We start from the raw sequence: 19666 nt of genomic DNA, 5'->3' as shown, positions 1-19666 counted from the left end.
TTTGTCCATTTTTTCCCATTTTTCCCTCCAATGTTGGATGGGTTAGGATCATCCTATGGGTCTGATTTTTTGTGGACACCGTATCTAGGTAAGGTCAAATGAATGGTTTGGATCACCCAAACAATGTGGGTCCCCACTGTATTTAACCCGACCAAGTAGATAAGCTTAGCTACAAGACCGAGTAGCAACACTTTTCCTATATATATATATATATATATATATATATATTGGAAAAGGGAATCTAAGAGTCTGCATAGGAAGCTTACCTATGCAACCTCCCCCAAAATATGGTACGGCCAACACCATAGGATGATCCGAACCATCCATTTGAATCAACATAGTGTAAGTTGGTGGTTCCCCAAAAATCATTTCCATAGGATGATCCTAACCCTATGATCTATAGAGATCTATAGAGGGACTGCACATTATGGAAACTTCTATAGATCAGAGGATTGGGATCATCCTATGGAAATCATTTTTGGGGCACAACCTAGTTACGTTGTGGCCCATCAAATGGAGGTTTGGATCATCCTATGGTCTGGGTGGCACCGTACTTTTCGAAAATTACAGATTTACACGGCTACACATCATATAAAATCTCAAAAGAGTCGTCATAAAAAAAATAGATAGATCAGAGGGTTAGGATCATCCTATGGAAATGATTTTTGGGGCACAACCTAGTTACGTTGTGGCAATCGAAATGAACGGTTTGGATCATCCTATGGTATTGGCCGTACTGTAATTTTGGGGAGTTTCCATAGGTAAGCTCCCTATGCAAACTCTTAGATTCCCTTTTCCCTAGGCATGCAGGATTTGCATCTGAAGGAGCTTCGATCTATGTTTCAGGTATGGTGGCCTCATTGACTTTCTTGCCTGTTATTGGTGTCCCAATAAAAGGTCCTTCACTGGATGGAGTGGATTCACTCTTGTCAATTCTTCAGGTATTAAAATGCTTCTAAATTTCTTGTATAAATGTTACATTTCATGAGCATTGTCTAATAACTATGCTTGATGTTTCTTTGTTTTTAGAATATCATTTTAATTTCTAGAAATTGGAATGTGGGAACTGAAATTGGTTATTTTTGGGAATGTTCATTGGTTGTTTAGGAATTTTCATATTAATTTCTAGAAATTGTAATGTGGGAACTGAAATAGGTTATTTTTGGGAACGTTCATTGGTTCTTTAGGAAATTGTTGATGAGAAAGGAAGGCAAAGAAAAAAGTGAATATCAAAATTTTAAGATTTTAAATACCATAAAAGGTATGTTCAAGCTTTCTGAATCTCAATTAACTCTCCTAGCACAAAAGGTTGGATATAAATATCCATTTACAGCAAATATTCAAATAATAAAAAAAATATCCATTTACGTTCATCTAATCTCAAATTCAATATTAAATCTCCTAGACATTTCTAAATCCTCCTAGCATATTTCTAGGAAAGAAACCAAGCTTGTCTAGTATGGGCTCAATAGTAAAAGTGAGAACCATCTCTCTAAGCTTTATATGAAGTATAGGTTGTATACATAGCTGGAATCGGGTTTATTGTTGTTAGGATGACATGTAAGAGTAGACTAAGGAGAAGGAATGAGAGAAGTTGAGGAAGAGAGGAGAGAATTCGCATGGGTTAGCTTCCAAGCCATTGACACGTCTTATTTACAAAGCTCACTTCAAGGTAATTACAAGTATGGCAATAGATCCATCCAATGATGGGCCCAATCAATTTACATAATGTACTAAGTCTAATTCACATAAACACATTTCGGAAGTCGTAGTGGGCCCTATGTAACTAGGCTCGTCAACACTCTCCCCAAATCTGGTGCATACATTGTTTTTTGGATTTAGGTCCCCATTTAGGTCCCGTACTAGTATACTACCTTTGAGTTTTTCTTTTTCTAGTTCTTTCTTTTCTTACAACTCTTTCCTTTCCTTTCGTTTTCCACTCATTTTCGACCACAACAAAGGCTCACTTCATTAATCTCAGAAGTAGAAATTTCATTCTTTGCTTTGGTAGAAGGGCTTGTTCTGCTTGATTTCACTGCGAAGCTTCTAGATTATTATGTCTTGTGCTCAACTCCTCAAAACTACTGCTTTTAGTAGCGAATAAAGGATACACGATATCAATGCGCATTCCTTTCCGACACAACGAAATGGGTTTGACTCTTTCAAAGTTGCAATACATCTTAGACTTAAATTCCCCCAAAATGTAGTTGTTGGCATTGTTTCAAAATGCTGATGCGGGGCAAAACCTTAGAAGTTGGAATCTCCCCTCAGGGTGCCGCTCCCGACTCGGAACTGCGATTCGGAGCTCCTTAGGAAGGATCTTCTAGGGAACACGATCCTGAAGGGATGGAAACCGCTCCAACCTACTTCTATTACTCCATTAGTTCTCCCATCACCAACTTACTTGCATCAAACTCCTCCAATTGTTCAAAGTACTTCATTGGAGGAAGCACATAGGCAAATCATTAGAAGGCGTGAGGAAAGAGGGCATGAAAATGAAGACAGTTAGAAATTACTACTTTTTGCTGTACTTAAATTTTGAAAGATTTATATAAAGATAATTAGAAATTACTATTTTTTGATGTACTTGAATTTTCAAAGATATCTGATGAAAATATTACATTAACGCTCCCACGACGCTCCCAACCTTAGACTCTTCTAGAACCCCATGCTTCCCCGCTCCCGCCCCCACGCCCGCTTCGTGCTTCTATGGGCTAAACGCGGCTAAAGCAAATCTTGGTGGACTCGGCTCGACGTGGTCAAGTACTCGGTTGACGCAGGGTAAAACGCGGACTCAGATGAGAACACGGCCAAGGTAAAAAGGAGTCAGCTCGGAGGAGTTTCGAAACTAGCGGGGTAAAATGCGGATTGGGACAGGAATGCCGCCAAGGTAGAAAGGAGTTGAATCGGGGGAGTCCACGATGATGCGGAGGAGTTTTGAAACTATGACGCAGAGTAGTCCACATATTTTATTAAATTGATAGGTACGTATACTTTCGGCTCTAATGACTGTTAATTACATTTCTCAAAAAGAAAACACCTTTGATTATTCATCAAGAGGTTCATTAACTAAATATAAACAAGTAATTGACAAGTTGTTAAGTAAATATCTCTGTTGCAAACTCATTTTGTAAAAAGATCCTCTTAGGAGAAGAATCCCTTCTGAGTTGTAGAGAATCTTAACAAAGATTTCATTTTTTTACTCTTTTTGTAATAGAGAGGACGAGCCTTGGCGCAATGGTAAGGTTGCTCCATTGTGACCTGGTGGTCACGGGTTTGAGTCACGAAAACAGCCTCTCTGCAAAGCAGGGCAAGGCTGCGTACATCTAGCCCTCCCCAGACCCCGCAATGGCGGTAGTCTCGTGCAACGGGCCGCCCTTTTTTCCTCTTTTTGTAACAGAATCCCCACGAAGAAATGTCTCTTTTGAGTCTATTTTGACTCTGTTTTTGTAAAGGAGTCTTCCCGAAAGAATTCCCTTGGGTCATTTTGATAGCTTCTCTTTTTAGAGTCCTTGTAGAAAGGATACCTTGGGTCATTTTTTTTCTTGGATCTCCTGGAGGAAAGAATTTTTGAGTTTCTCCTTTTGAATCTCTCAGAGGATAAGAGTTTTGAGGATCTATATCCTTCTTTTTGGGGGAAGTCTTCCTTCTCTCAAAGGAGAAGTCCCTACATGTAGAAGCTGCAAAAGTAAAAGAAAGAAGTTACTTTTCTCATATTTTCTTCTTTTTCTTCTTCTTTATCTTATTCTTCCTCTCCTTAGGCATAAGCTTTTCTCTAAAAGATGTAATCCTTCTTGGTTTGTCCTTCTTCCTAATTATAGAATTTTGTCCGGGGTAGTTGGTAACTACCACTTCCTCCCTTACTTTTGGCTCAGTGCCCCTCCACTTTCTCCTTCATGGGAAGTTATGTTACTGCCTTTTTCTTCTTCTTTTTTCGGGAGGGGGACGGACGACAGAGATGACTCGTTTCTTTCCCATGTTGAAGTTTCTCTAAGGTTTTTTTTTACTTTTCCTTAAATTTAATGATACTCTTCTTAACGTTAGTTGTAGATTTTTTTAACTACTTTTCCTTCTTTTTTTTACTATAGCTTTTTATTTTGCTTTCCTCTTCTTCTTTTTTTTCTATTCTTTGAATTTAGGAATCTCTTTTGTTTACTTTGTCGTAGATCTGCAACTGCGACCAATTTTCTTTTTTACCAAGGGTTTTTACTTGCTTCGTTTTTTTGGTAAAATCTATGGTTCAACGCATGGTATATTTTTTTATTGTAAAGAATTCGTCATTTAGAGGGTGATACTTCTAGACCCAGAACACGTCTTCACGGTGTGAAAATAGGTGAGGACTCCGTAACCTCCTATAATCCTCTCTTTGTTCGCTTCCAATGAGGCTCATCACATGGTTCATGTTGACTTCTGATGATGTTCCCCTTTATTCTTCATAGAGCTTCTCGCTTTATGTATTTTCTTTTTTTTAGACACTTTTCGTTTCCACTTCCCGCGTCGCTTCTCCCACTCGCTTCCTGCTCTGGAAATTGTAATGCTCTCTCATTCTGGCCCTACTAACACACAAAACTTTGCTCAACTTTGTGTCTTGAGAATAGATACTATATTTGGACATTTCTATTCTTTTTCCGTTCTTTTTTTTTGTATCTTTTCTTTTCCTTGGCAATAAAGCATTCTCTTTCCTCTCTCAAAAATGGAAAAAAAAACTATCTTGGGACACTGTGCTTGTGTGTGTATGCTTTTATATATGCAACTATCTTCATTCCATCTTTCTTTCACTATTTTCCTCAAACAACTTTTGGTATTCGTTTGTCTTTATCTATGAAACAATGGGATTATGTGCATGCATTTATGACCTACTCCTTATTACATGCTTGTCTATATGATTATATGCATATGCTTTTATGGTTGTTTGCATGTATATGCATACATTTGAGTGTACATAAAATAAAGATTGTTATAGCGAAATTGATCCTACCCACATCACCTGAGAAACAATGTGGATCTTCCTTTCTATATATCGCCTATGTTTTGCTCTGCCATCCCTTCTATTTATGATGGCTTCTCTTGTTGGCTGAAAGCCATTTATCAATGTTTCGGGTTTTTTTTTTTTTTTTTGAAATGGATTATCATTGTTTTGATTTTCTAGATGCCAAAAGGTGTCCCTGTTGCAACTGTCGCAATAGAAAATTCAACAAATGCAGCTTTACTTGCGATTAAGATTTTGGCGGTATGGGATGCTGATCTGAGGGAAAGGTTGATCCTACTCCATTATTTTTTTCCCGTTCTATAGTTAATATGCTAGTGCCTTGGGAGAGCTGGTATTGCCATAAATATATCTTTGTTTTCTTGTACTAATTTTCTATCTTCTGGCAGAATGATCCAATACCAAGAAGACATGAAGGACGTCGTATTGAGAAAAGTCGAGAAGCTAGAGAAAGAAGGTTGGGAAAACTATTCAAACATTTGACAAACAGCCCTCGTCTGGTAAATTTCCTCTAGCATTTGTGTTAAACATTTATTTTAATTCCTTTCATGTGGGTGTAATGGTTCTGTGATGATTTCACCCACCAAAGTTTTTAGAGTTTCACCATGGAGAAAGAGAGTATAAAGGGGGTTTGAAAAAATACAGGCAAGTGAGAGTTCAAAACAAGACTACTCCCATAGAAGGTCCCCCCATAGTACAAGAAATACTGTAATACTGTAAGGAAGTTTGAAAAGCCTTATGAGAGAAGCTAGTCATGTAAGCTCTTTCCAAAGATGAATCAAAACTCTTTTTGAAAATCTATAGAATGTTTAAATCCATCATGAGCAGAGTGTATTGTGAAAGGTTTACATCTCATCAATGGCTGACTAGCTGCGTTCTATCAAGGATGATAATACAAGACCAATGTCCAGTGGCAAGAAAATCCTAGTTAGGGATAGGCTACCAAACAGACACCATTGGCCCTGTTGGCATTGGCATTCAAGAAAAATATCTTGTTGGAGCTATTTTAGTTACTGCGTGTGAAGCCCCAAATGTTTGATAGAGATGATTTAATTTTTTGAAAGAAAACTATTTCAAAAGCATAGATTCTTCTGTTAACTATTGAGTGATGCCCCAAAGATTAATAATTTTTGAAAGTTTATTTTTCATAGTGATTTTGAAATGCTATTTGCTTTGAAAATGATTTTCGAAAAATTGGGTCCCAATGAAGGAAATTCTAGTTGGCTTTCACTCTCTTGACTTTGCCTTCTTTATTTTGTTCTCGTTTTTCTATGTTTGTTGGTATAGAAGATCCTCTTGAGTTAATGGTGATCTTTCTATTGTACCTGTTTTGCAAATTCACCATATACTATCATGGGACTACTAGAACAGAAAGGAAGTTTATATCAACCCAGGATGCTTTCCCACAAGAGGAGCATTCTTATTTTATTTTATTGGCAAGCTGAGGTTAGGCATGACCCCCACCAGATATATTAAAAATGGAGAAAAGTGTTACAGGGGGGCCTGCAAGGGCAGCACAAACACATAAGAAGTAACAACAGAGGAAAACAAAGAGCTAGCCGGAGGGGAAAGTTACAGATGAAGGTACTGACTTCCTTTTCCATCTTCTTGGTAAGCTCATAAGTGGATCCCGAACCAGGCAAATTCCAACCTTTTATAGGGCAATGCTTTCCCACAAGAGGCGCATTTAATCAAGCATTTAGGTGAAAACCAGATTTTTCAAGAATTTAGCATCAGTGAAGAAGTGTGGGTCTTTAATGCATAAATAAAAAAAGGGTAGCAAGAATTACAAATAAACAGATACAACAAATTGCAATTCATTGCAATTACTATGCTTAAATGGCATTTGGTAAGTCAGGAATAGAAATCCTTGGATAAGCTGTTCTTGACTTGGGCTATCCTGCTGGGATAATTTTAATAATGTTGTAGGCCCCCACCTTGGCCAATCTTAACCATCCAATAAGAGATTTGATTAGTTAGAAAGGAATATAAGCAAGTCTATTGGCCAATCTTAGCCATCCAATATAAGCTTTGATTACTTAGATCGTAAGATTCTAAGCCCTTGATCCATCTAAATCTAATTTAGAGTTCAATCAAGAAAGGCTAAACCGTTGATTTTTTTTGCCCTTTATGTTACATATTGATATTCCCACTATCATTTTTTTTTTATAATGAGACCAACTCACCCTGTCTTTTATCATTTAACCCACTGCCAAAAGCTATTACAATTGCCAAGAAGCTCAAAACAGCCACTTAAATAAAAAGACAAGGCAAAGTTGTCTCATTATCAAAACCTGGTAGTTCAAATACCAGTAGCCAAAGGTTATTTCAATAATTTTCAATACGCATTTCGTGGATGGGCTGTTGCATGTGAGAGCAGCCACTTCAGATGGATTAGGTAAATAAGACAAAATCTGCTGAACAGTGAGCCTGTGTGGCTTTTCTCACATGCAACAGCTGGTCTGCAAAATCCCTTCTGCAATGGTCCCTAGCAAATCCCTTTTCGATATTTAAAACAGAATTCAAGACAAAAAAAAAAAAAAAAAAAACTAGGCTACTGCTATTGGCATTACCATGTCTTGATGATCTCACTTACTTATCCTGTCTTTTATCATTTAAACATCTGCCAATGGTTATTACAGTTCCCAAAAACTTCCAAGAAGTCAATAAAACAGGAAAAGACAAGCTGAGTTCGTGCAATTGTTAAAACATGGTACATTTCTTCCCCCCCTCCCTCTTCCCTCTTCTCTCAATGCGAATAATTTGGATCGGGGAGCCATGTGGGACCCAGCACATCTACTTACGCATATCATACGACGGTGGAGACAAGTAGGACCCACAACGTGGGATTCAACCGTCATTTAAAATTTTCCCAACGCCATTTCTGTAACTCCATGTATATAACTAAATTCAACATGGGATTCAGCAGTCATTTAATCTTTTCTCCGAGGACATTTCTATAAATTCGACTATATAAAACGGCATCCAAGACTCAAGAGTCAAGCAAGACTCTAACCCAATAATAATCCCCTAAACCCTCCCATTTCCCGCCAGTTTCTCAAAACCCTAGCTTTTCCCCCCTTCTTCTACTTCTCTTTTTTCTTTTTCTAACCCTAACCCTAAATCTTTCCCTTTTGTTCTTCAATCTTCTTATTCTACTTCTTGTTTTTGAAACCCTAACCCTAGAAAAAAAAAATGCTTGAACTACGTTTAGTACAGGGAAGCCTTTTGAAGAAGGTATTAGAAGCGATCAAAGATCTAGTAACAGACGCGAATTTTGACTGTTCTTCAACAGGATTCTCACTCCAGGCCATGGATTCAAGCCACGTGGCACTTGTAGCCCTACTTCTCCGATCGGAGGGTTTTGAGCACTTCAGATGTGATCGGAATCTTTCCATGGGGATGAATCTTAATCACATGTCTAAGATGCTAAAATGCGCTGGAAATGATGACATTATTACCCTCAAGGCTGATGATGAAGGAGATACCATCACTTTCATGTTTGAAAGCCCTAGTTAGTTTCTCTCTCTATCTCTATTATCTTTTTTTGTTTTGTTGGATTAAGAAAAGGGGTGTGATTTTAAAACAAGGGGGGTTGAGATATTAGTTTATTTTCTTTAATGGTTGATTGAATTTTCTTTAGGATTTTGAGAGTTAGTAGTATGCTTATATGTTGTATATTTATTTATTTTAGCCCATGTGAAAGCTAATGATGGCTTTGTTGGTAGAGCCTTTTTTTTTTTTCTTTGGTTACATTTTTCTTTTCTTTTGGAGGTAGTGATGATTCAATTTCTCTTTGGGTTTTCTGAGATTGAAATATATGAGGATGGTTTTATTTGGGTGGGAATAGATTTATATTGGGTCTGATTTTTTCTTAATCTTTTTAATGATCTTGTGGAAATAGATGATTTGAAGTTTCATTGGGGTTTATGAGTTAGAGATATGTGAATATGATTCTAAGAATTGTGGATGGGTTACAGTGTAAGTAGACTGAAAAGTTCAAGAATGCAAATGCAAATATAGATATGTACTTTTTATGTTGCGGTAAAAACATCCATTGTATCTCTTGTGAGTTAGAAGTATGCTGTTAGAGTTATATTTTGTATATTTATTTATTTCAACTTATGTGTAAGTGAGGGGAGGAATTGTTGGTAACTTGGTAGGGTCTTTTTGGTAATTTAGAGAGGTATTTGGGTTATGCATCATTCTTTTCTTTGGTGGAAATGATGGTTAAATCTCTTATTGGGATTTCTGAGTTAGAAACGTATGGGGTTGTTTTTAATGCGGGGAAGTAGAAATTCCAAGTCAGTTTCTCTGTTTCTCTTCATTTTTTTTATTGGATGCAGTGATCGGTGCAATTTTCAAAATAAGGGGTGAAGATAACTGTTATCAGTTTCTTTTATTAATTCACCGGTTTGTTTTTTGGTGGGAATGGATTGTTGAATTTTCTGTAGGATTTTTAGAATTAGAAGTATGTTATTAGACTTATATTTTGACATTTATTTGTTTAATTAATTATTTTATCCCATGTGAAAGCAAATGATGGTATCGTTGGTGGAGCCTTCTTTGGTTAATTAAAGAGGTGTTCGAGGTATACATTTTTTTCCTTCTTTTGGTGGTAATGATAGTTGAATTTATCCCAGGGTTTTCTGAGATTGAAATGTATGGGTACGCTTTTATGGGTGGAATTAGATCTATATTGGGTCTTATTTTTTTAAAATCTTTCTATGTTCTGGTGGAAATGGATGGTTTGAATTTTCCGTGGTTTTTTGAGTTAGAGATATATGAATACGATTCTCAGAATTGTGAATGGGTTACAGTGTAAGCTGAATGACAAGTTCAAGAATGCAAATGGAATATCTAGATATTGATTTTTATGGCGTGGTAAACAAATCCATTGCATTTCTTCAGGGTGCATAATTATTGGTGTATATCCAGAAACAACCTTAGACATTACATGAGAACTCCGTCTTTGCTTATACTGAGTTCGAAGTTCCAAATGTTGTTGAAATTTAGAGATGGATTTGGAAGACAGCTATGTTTTCTTCTGGTTATTTATTTTTGAAGTCGGTGGTTTCTATCATTTATAATGTAGAGCACTTCTCTCGACTATACTTTTCAGTTTGGCTTGGGTTCCTCATCGGCAATGCTGCCTGTATTGGATTGCATTGTTTTTCCTGTTGTACTAATGCTAGTCACATAATGTACCATAAAAAAGAATAAAATTCTTCAGGGAGAAGGTTAATGCATACCAAGATAGAAATTCATTGGTTATCACTAAAATACTTGTCTTTGATACAGGAATCATTGATTTGTGATCCATAAAATGGCATGTTGCTGCATTACCAGAATAATCCTGTCTTACTAGTTTGATAGATTATCTTGATGTATACCATTTATAGTGTCTCCTATCGATTTCTGGAAATTCTTGAAGACACTAGACTTTCATCAGTGATAATCCAAGGTTGATCCCTCTGTTAGACTTATGGATTGTTTATGACTTATGGTACTTCTCATATCTCCTACCAAATCCTGGAACTTCTTTTTTACAGTATACCTTCATCAGTGACGTGATGGTCCAAAGTTGGCTCCTCTGTCAGGCATCTGGATTAGTCATAATACTTCTCATCTCTAATCCCTACTACTTTTGTGGATGTTTTGTGCTCTTTGATTTCTAATTCGTCAGTATAAACTTCGAAAATGTGGACTGCAAAGGGGACAAGGATGTAAGAGAGCTTCTAAGTTGTCCAATCATCTTGTTCTTAGATACTATTCTTTTAGATTGCACACCATTCGGATCCCTTCCAATGGATTCCTTTCGTGTTGAAGCAATCATTCCAGGTTGTTTTCCAAAGAACACACAGATTCATAATGGAATGGATGTGATGGGATGCGTTTAGTCTTCTTTGGTATTGTAAATTGTACTCCTTAATATACACTATATAAGGACTTCAACTCACAAGGTTTCTAACGATGGGTACACAAAAAGATTTAGGGAAGTAGCATGAAATTTTTCTAAGTAAATTTTCAATGTTTACCATACCAAGTTGATGCCCAATGACTATTTATCCATATACGGTTCCTTCTCAGATGAAAAATTCAAAACCTTTAGTATGTAATAAAACTTATTAGATAATTGCTTTCAGACAGTCTCAGGCTCCTATTAATATTAATTGACGAGGGTTCAATTTTGACTTATTTGACTACTTACTCCCATATGCATACTTACCTTTACCCATTATTTATATGATGCTTGAAAACCATTTTTTCCCAACACGTGGGTTATACTTTTCATGCTATATTTAGTTGACACTCCAACTTCTAAGACAAAATGAAGACAAATTGTTGACAATTCACTGTAAATGTTGTGATCTTATTCAAGGAAATGATATGTTGTTCCTTTGTGATTTCTCGAGATTGTATGTTTATTGAACATTATCTTGAGATTCTTTATATAAGGGCCATTAGCTGGACTAGTTATACTGATTAACTAATTGTGGAATTTTCAGGTCAAGATAAGATTGCTGACTTTGAAATGAAATTGATGGATATCAAAAGTGAGCATTTGGGTATTCCTGAAGCAGAATACGAATCAATTGTTAGGATGCCTTCCCATGAGTTTGCACGCATATGCAAGGATCTGAGCACAATTGGTGACACAGGTATGGGGTATTATGCCATATGAAATAGATGATTTTGTGCTTTTTTTATTTTCTGTTTTTTCTAAACTTAAATTTTACAATAAATTAGGTTTCTCTGATTTTCATCTGCAATTCAGTCTCCCTCCATAGTGTGGAATTTTGAAAGATTGTTCTCAACTTAATTTTATGTAATATTCTTGTATTCCCATTTTCCATACATTCATTATACTTCAAGGATAGCCTAGATAATTGTATCTCGTGTTATGGTGGTGTCTTATTTTTTTTTAATATTATGGAAATTGTTGAATATACCTGCTACCACTCTCATGGCGCTTTATACTGATTTTTGCACAATATTTTCCATAATTATCATCATGTTCTTATATTTCCCATCAGCGTTCATAGCCAATTGAGCATCATGTTACACAACATGATTTTATTCTGTGCATGCAATTGCTATTAAAGGAATCAATTTCGATGGATGGATATTGCAAAGGATCTTAGAATGCAAATGTAATCTATGTTCTGCAGAAATTATTGTTCTCTGGGTACATAGATTTCCTTTTGGTAAAATGGCTATATCTATAGTTGTTTTTACGATGTGTTTGCCTGAGTTTAGGCTAACATGAAGAAGAAGAAAAAAACTTACTAGCCTAGAGGTGTGAAGGGAGCCGAAGATACCACCCACCTAATCTCTGTCTATTTGTACTATAGGTCAGTTATTAAGATAAATTGCCCTCAGTTTTTCACTGGTGGTCTCAATGTCCTAAAACTCACACTCAATTTGGAAATCAATCTGGGTTTGAGTTGGCCAAGTCAGTTTATTCTTGAATCAATGATCAACCTGACACCTATCTTTAAAAAAAAAATGATCAACTTGACACCTAATCTCCGGTCTCATGTGTGTAGAGGTCAGTTATTAAGATCCATTGCCCTCAATTTTTCACTGGGGGTATCAATGTCCTAAAACTCAGTGTCAATTTGGAAATCAATCCGGGCTTGAGTTGGCCAAGTCAGTTAATTCAATTTTTTTTTTGGAAAGGTGACACTTTTGTTAAATAAACCAGAGATATAAAAGAGCAGTACAGGCCCTCTGGGGAACAAGGTGTCCCCCTACCTAAGCTAGCATCCTCAAAATCAAAAGAGACAAAAGTTACAGCAGCAAGCAAAAACAGAACCCTCCCAGCACCCATTCCAAATTCTAGGCGTGGTTTTCTGCAGGTTTTAGTGGTTAAAGGGAATAATCGTCACACTTCCCCATCTTTATTTGGAGAGTGCCTTATATGCTGGAATTTTGGCATAATTAACACGACTAGATCCCTGATTTCAGCAATAATGCCCAATAACATACATGACCCAACAGATTTGTTACTTGCCCATGCAATCACATTAGATGATTTATCTCAATTATCAAGGATCCGAAGCCATAATTCGCAAACCATTTCAAGCCCCATAAGAGTGCTTTTGCTTCCACCTCGTTGGAGTCACGCATATCAGATGAACCTGAGAACGATAAGATTGCTTGCCCATTAGAATTACCGAAAATACTGCACTGGCCCCACACCTTGGGTTACCTTTAGAATTTCCATCAAAATTAAGCTTGATCCATCTGGAAGTCAATGCTTGGAGCCTACCTAAGCAACTCAATTTGGCTGAGTCCCGAGTTGCTTGAACTCAAACATGCCCTTCTTGTTGGTCTTGTGCTTTCAAAGAAAACTTCTTTGTAATCCCCAGGGTGGAGGGTGATTTGTCAAATGTGATCGCTTAGGCGTCAAGATTGAGCCCGTGCCCTTGGATATTGGTGAATTTGTCCGGGAGCTTAATTTGAGTAATGAAATTATCTCCCTGTTTTGTACACATCCTTCAGAGCATTAGCCTGGTTTTGATAGGGATGCTTTATGTAGCAGACATTTATTATGCATAGTTTGATTTTTTGTTTCTTTTTCTTCCTGGGGTCTTCTCTTCTCCTCTGTCATCATATTTCTCTGTTCTCCATCATTTCTCTTATCATTTCTCATAAAAAGAAAGTATTTTTTGAACACCATGCAGTACATTAATTAATTATTTACTTAATAGAATCAAGTGGAAGCCATGGTGTCCTGTCTCGGCCAATGCACCTTTTTTCAGTGCCCTATTATTGATGCAATGTCCCTGCTAGGGGCTTGAATTGCTTTTTTTCTTTTTTGGGAGCCGGGGGGAGGGGGGATGTATTTGTTAAATGAATCATATGTCTAATATTTGTATCATATAATGCTAGTCTCCAGAGATCTTGCCCAATTTTTCTTGGATTACCTAGTCTTTCAACTGATCATTTAGATGTAATTGTTGACGAATTAATCTAACCCAGTACATGTCGTGTGAGTTGAGTTTGGATCTAGCCATTTCGGTAAGTTAGAAGTGGTATAGAAATTATTCTTAATTTTCTCAAGTCAATTAAAATGGAGTTCATTTAAAGGGGAGCTTGTTAATATATATATTTTTAATTTATTAAGTTGAAAGCTTTCTTTCCCTTCTGGTCTGTATCATATATTTTTCTTTAGCTCCTTGTTCAAGTATGTTGCAAATATCTTATGCTTAGGGTGCTTTGCGCTCATCTGGTTCCTGCTGAACTGACCGAAATGGATAAACCAAAATCATAAGTGTAATAATCGTATACTATATTAGTATGTAGAGGAATGATAGATGCAAGGGCCCTCTTTATGCAAGGACTGAAGAAGGGCTCTTGAATAGATCCCCATCTTAAGTACAACCGAATTCAGTTTCTCAACCGACTTTAAAAATGACGTGGATCTATTCAAGGGCCCTTCTCCAGCCCTTGCATAAAGAGGGCCCTTGCATATATCATTCCTCTAGTATGTATTATATAATTATATTTATACAAAGTGAATTCAAAATGTGTTGCATGAATTATTTATAAATATTTATATGAATTACATGTGAAATTTATTAGGTACTAAATTTTTTGACATGCGCGATAGTACCTGTTATTTGGTGTTTGATATATTCAAACCATTGCGGATGGTTGTCTTGCTCATATGATGATTTAAGTTTGTATTTGTGCTTATTCTAGCATTTCCTAAAGTTTCATCTTTAAATTCTATCATCTGCATATGTTTTCATACGTTTCCTTGATTTTATATGATTTTCACCTAAATTTCCAACCGAAACCGAAACATTTCCGTTCCGTGGGGGTCCGAAATGAAAACCAAAATTTAAAACGTTGACTTCTGGTATCCAGTTTTCAAACTCTTTTTAGTCGGTGTGGCTTGGACCCTTACAAGTAGCATGTGAGCATGGTTTCCATTTCAACTGGGTGAATGCTCAACTGAGTGATGTTGCTTGTTCGTTTATTCTTTGTTATATCCGTAAAATTCTAAGAGCACTGGATTGGATAGAATTGCAAACTTGTTAGGTTTTCTAAAATTATTAATAAAATACAAAATAATTAAATTTTAACCCTGAAAAATCAAATCATGTTTTGGCATCCATAGAACATTTTAGTCAATTTATAATAGTCCTCCTTGGAACCGCAATTCTATTTCATCACCCTTAAATTTATTAATAAAATATGAAATAATTAAACTTCAACCCTGAAAAATCAAATCATGTTTTTGCATTCATTCATAGAACATTTTTGTCAATTCATAATAGTCCTTTGAATTTCTTTGTAGTAGTGAATAGCGCAAGCATCTGAACTGGTTGTGTATGGCAAGTATCAGTTACTGTGCCAATAGGTTACCTGCAATTCTATTTCATCACCCTTCACAAGACTAACTTCGACCCTTTAACAATTATAGAACATTACTGCATTTCACTTCCGACTTCTGAGTAACCCTTACATTTCTTGTAGGATTTTTTTCAAGCAGGATTCAAGATTATTCAAGCAAAATTTTTCCTATGGTTCAATTTGAAAGAAAATTGTGGTATTTTGATCTTATATCTATGTTTTGGACATTTTAATGCATATGACCGTTGCAGGATTCAGATTTTTAATAATAATATGGTCTTAAGATTGATGATTTTTCTATTTACTTGGTTTTGAGTAAGGTGCATCTTGGGTTAATTTTTGGGAATTCGGGTTGAGCTTTTACCATAAAGCATTGGGTTGAGTTTGGGTTGAATCATATTTAGTATTGGGGAAATGGCACACATCAAGTTGGTAAGATGCTGCATGGATACAATTCATGTTAAAATGTTCGTAGACTGATGGGGTGTATTCACATTTTGCCAAACCCTGTAGTGTAATTAAGGTGCTGGAAATGGATGTGGCATCTATTTCAAGTGAAGATTAAGATTAAGTGTAGAGACTCAGGACTAATCAATGGTTTCCGGGGAGCTATTCTTCAACTTCGGAAACTAGAGTGACTTGTGCAAGTTGGTGCTTTTGCCTAGAGTGCTAATGGCGGGCGGTTTTACAGCATCTGTTCCACATTGAGGATTTTACTTTGTCACGATTGCGTGATTATGAGTAACAGAAGTCTGCAGTCATATATTGCTTTGAATAATTGTACTTTCCTCGGATTGCTTTCCTTGTTCTTTTAGCAGTATTCCTGACCTGGCAAGATCTACCTTACAAAAGTAACAATAGTAGAACTTGATAAATTTTCTTTAAGTGACAACAGCCTTCTGGACTCTCGATCTCAAGAAGTCGTCCAAGAACTTATTGTTCAACTCTTATTAGCCCATTACTAAAGCAGTGAGTGACACATATCCAAATGGCATTCTCAAAGACGCTTCTGTCTCTTTCATTATATTAGAACTTAGAATATTATAGCATGCATCTCTTGCTTATCGTCATTTATTTTTTCCATTTTATTCTTTATTATTATTATGTTCTACCTACTAATAATCTGTGAATGTTATTTCAGTCGTCATATCAGTGACCAAGGAAGGTGTAAAGTTCTCTACTCGAGGTGACATTGGCAATGCAAATGTCGTCTGCAGGCACAATACTACCGTAGACAAGGTAAATCAACCTACATATGGCCTCTCTTTTGGGTTGGCCTTACAATTGAATCTTTAATATCAAGGAGTTGTGGGGTTTTAGAACCACCAGGGTCCTGCCGTGAGGAGGCAATAGCTCTGAATGATACCATGTGAAACAACCAATTACTCTAATAAGAGCTTAAGCTGTCAGAGTTGGTGTTATTTAATCATATTTATACTTGAGAACACAAACATGCCTTTCTTTCATGTGGGGGGATCTTATAATTTTTTTACTTTTTGTTTCAACACAGCCTGAGGAATCAACAATCATAGAAATGAAAGAGCCAGTTTCTCTGACATTTGCGCTCCGATACATGAATTCATTCACAAAGGCGACCCCACTGTCAAACACAGTGAGTATCAGCTTGTCATCTGAGTTGCCTGTGGTTGTGGAGTACAAAATTGCAGATATGGGTTATCTCAGGTTTTACTTGGCCCCAAAGATTGAAGAAGATGAAGATCAATCTTAGTAACATCATTGCACATTCTCGGGTACGACTTTCTTTTTTCATGGATTGTTGTGTGTTTTTGACATTGGAAAAAACCAATTTAGTGTTGTGAGTATAGAGACATGTTCGGCGAAAGATAGAATTTCATGTGATTGTGTTTCGAATTGAAAATATACTAGTGGGTGTGTTGTTTCTTTCATAAATAAGAAAACTATTGACAAAGGGCACAATTGCAGGTGGGACCATGTGTTCAATGATCTCAACCGTCCATTTTATGGCTTCCACTCTAGATAGGCTCTCCATTGGGCAATCCTAACAATTATCATTTGAGGTGTAAAATGTAACAGTAAAAAATCTTTACAGATCTGAGGTCTAGGATTGTCCAATGCAAGAGATTTTTTGTTATTAATTATATAGCCTAGCAGATGAATGGTTTGGATGAATGGGCACTATGTAATACCTGTTAGATAAACGGTTTGGATTGTCCAGTACAAGACTGGAGCTCTCTTGATCCCCTAGATTTTTCCGAGCCTTGTTGGCTCTATCTATACCGTTTATTTGAGGGGTCACTGTTAGCACAGGATAAAATCATTGGCATGCTGGTGATTGTATTATCTTTAACCACTCAATCATGGCCTACAAAAAGGCAACGCTACTGGCCATACATGTAGACCATGTCACCTCCAGAACAAAAAAATTTCATTCACAAAGCACTTGTTTGCACATGTCTAGGTGCTGCCTAAACGTAGTGCCCATGTCTTGGAGTGAGACAGGCGCATTGGAGTTCCATCCTCGTAGAGAAAGGTCTCTACTCGGGGAAACATGATTAGGATTTCTCCTCTGGCTAAGGATTTTCCTTACTAAAAGTCCTTTAGTGCTGACTCTTAGTGCTTCCAGAAACATTAGGATCGCAAGGGTTTCCTGCAGCACTGATGCTTGTAGTTTTACTTCTTGCATTATGAGCTATTTGACACAGAGTAGAGCTTAGTGCTTCCAGAAACATTAGGATCGCAAGGGTTTCCTGCAGCACTGATGCTTGTAGTTTTACTTCTTGCATTATGAGCTATTTGACACAGAGTAGAGCACTGGGGTTCCACGCGGCTTGCCAAACGATGGTGTTTGGTCTAAAATCGTCCGATGCGGTCGATCAGTGTGCCATTGATTGGTGGGTATGACTCTGGTGAATGTGTGAGCGTGCCAGCCTCATGGGAGGCAAGTTGAAACTCAATTTGAAGGGTCAATGACCAAAACATTTATGTCCTTTGAGATTGGATTTCAGGCGGTGAGAAGAGAGGGAAACATCATCCTTGGGCTCTACTGCCTTTACACATGGAAATGACTTTTTCTGGTACGACGTGACGTCAAATGTGGGGATGTCGATACACACATAATGTGAATGACTCGCGGGGAACGCCAATGTGTGTAGAATGCAAATGACGATGTCAATGCATACAAAATGCAAATGATTTCAGGATCATCAGACCTTCCGATTAACTAACTAATTAAATTACATAAATAAGTGTCAGCGCGGAGAGAATTAAAGAGCAAGAGTCGCCTGATAAGATGAATTCATTACTTAATCCATAATGGGCAGCTACAGCTAGAAAAAAATAAATGACAGTACTGTAAAGTAAATGACAAAAGATAAAATGTTAAAACATATTTGATGTTGGTTTTGGGACCTCTTCATTGAGATGGACGTGTCGTTTCATAGCCTTCATCTGTAACTGAAAATGGCAGTTTTTCCCAGCAGCCGGCCCTCTCTGAACAAGTCACCACCACTTGTAACTTCCACATGTCAGCACTGCTTGCACATGTCACCACCACTCCATGTTATTTGTGAGGGAACTTGCAATCATGGTTTAAAATTTCGACCGAAATTCGAAATTCCGGATACCGGTGGGGGCTGAAACCGAAAATTTCCGAAATTCAATTTGTCGCCATTTACCAAATTTCGGATTTGGGTCCGAAATTTCGGTTTAAAGACATTATTTATTTTTTTAAAAAAAAGTGTTACAAAATTTCGGAATTTCGGTCCAAAATTTCAAATTTTGGGTCCGGAATTTGGAACCAAATTACCAAATTTCGGACCGAAATTTTAAACCTTGCTTGCAATAACCACCCACTTTAGCTTTGAAATTTCACATGCTCTCTTGTTGGAGGATAAAATGTTGCCTCCATCTTCTAGAAAGTGGCATCTTGCATGTAGCTGTTTTGACTAAAGCTAACCAGGTCATGAATCAGTAACTCTGTCTCTCATGACCAATCTCAAATTCAAAAATGGCTGCAAACAGGGTTCCACAGTTGAGATTTCGAATAAGGGAAATGATTATTTAAGATGATTTAGGATTTGCACAAGGATAAATGAGAAAAGAAGGTTTATGGTGTTGAAAAAGAGGGTTTTGAAGTTGCAAATGAGACAAGAAATTAGATTAATAATTTTTTGAATGTATAATGATGGTGGGTTATATAAGGTTAAGATGATTGTGTTAATGAAAGGTAGATATAATCTTGATTGAATAATGGTAATGGAGACAAGGAGAAGAAAAAAGGGTATTTTTCAGAAAGTACAATGGGACCCATTTCATAGGATAATCCAAACC

General features: G+C 36.8%; 2 protein-coding genes across 6 annotated transcripts in view; both read left to right on the top strand.

Moving 5' to 3' along the window:
* Nucleotides 1–5808, top strand: part of LOC143859062 (phosphoribosylaminoimidazole carboxylase, putative / AIR carboxylase) — a 32344-nt gene extending 26536 nt beyond the window's left edge. For all 4 annotated transcript variants that reach the window (XM_077369737.1, XM_077369736.1, XM_077369738.1 and 1 more), the window contains 3 exons: nt 847–941; nt 5150–5256; nt 5377–5808. In XM_077369737.1, the coding sequence (XP_077225852.1) occupies nt 847–941; nt 5150–5256; nt 5377–5470 (296 nt within the window). In that variant the 3' untranslated portion in view covers nt 5471–5808. The remainder of the gene's footprint in view (nt 1–846; nt 942–5149; nt 5257–5376) is intronic.
* A 2168-nt stretch (nt 5809–7976) lies between these two features.
* LOC143859286 (proliferating cell nuclear antigen-like) lies at nt 7977–17506 on the top strand. 2 transcript variants are annotated; one of them, XM_077369997.1, is made up of 5 exons: nt 7977–8501; nt 11497–11649; nt 16497–16594; nt 16866–17106; nt 17300–17506. In XM_077369997.1, exons 1-4 carry the CDS (start codon nt 8183–8185, stop codon nt 17082–17084), a joined length of 789 nt encoding a protein of 262 aa, XP_077226112.1. In that variant the 5' UTR covers nt 7977–8182; the 3' UTR covers nt 17085–17106; nt 17300–17506. The 2 variants fall into 2 exon arrangements, with proteins under 2 accessions (XP_077226112.1, XP_077226111.1); XM_077369996.1 differs by lacking the exon at nt 17300–17506 and having other exon boundaries at nt 16866–17285.
* The last annotated feature ends 2160 nt before the right edge of the window (nt 17507–19666 follow it).

This window comes from Tasmannia lanceolata, unplaced genomic scaffold, assembly GCF_043159265.1.
Source record: "Tasmannia lanceolata isolate RefF3 unplaced genomic scaffold, GAP_Taslan_0.1 ptg000029l, whole genome shotgun sequence".
In the NCBI taxonomy this organism is placed as follows: Eukaryota; Viridiplantae; Streptophyta; class Magnoliopsida; order Canellales; family Winteraceae; genus Tasmannia; species Tasmannia lanceolata.
This window is presented reverse-complemented; position numbering and strand designations above follow the sequence as displayed.

What these genes read in the sequence shown, in the direction of transcription:
- LOC143859286 (XM_077369997.1), top strand. Translation starts at nt 8,183, where the DNA reads ATGCTTGAACTACGTTTAGTACAGGGAAGCCTTTTGAAGAAGGTATTA. An exon ending in TTTCATGTTTGAAAGCCCTA is followed by an intron (nt 8,502 to 11,496) that starts GTTAGTTTCTCT and finishes TGGAATTTTCAG; the next exon opens with GTCAAGATAAGATTGCTGAC. An exon ending in ACAATACTACCGTAGACAAG is followed by an intron (nt 16,595 to 16,865) that starts GTAAATCAACCT and finishes GTTTCAACACAG; the next exon opens with CCTGAGGAATCAACAATCAT.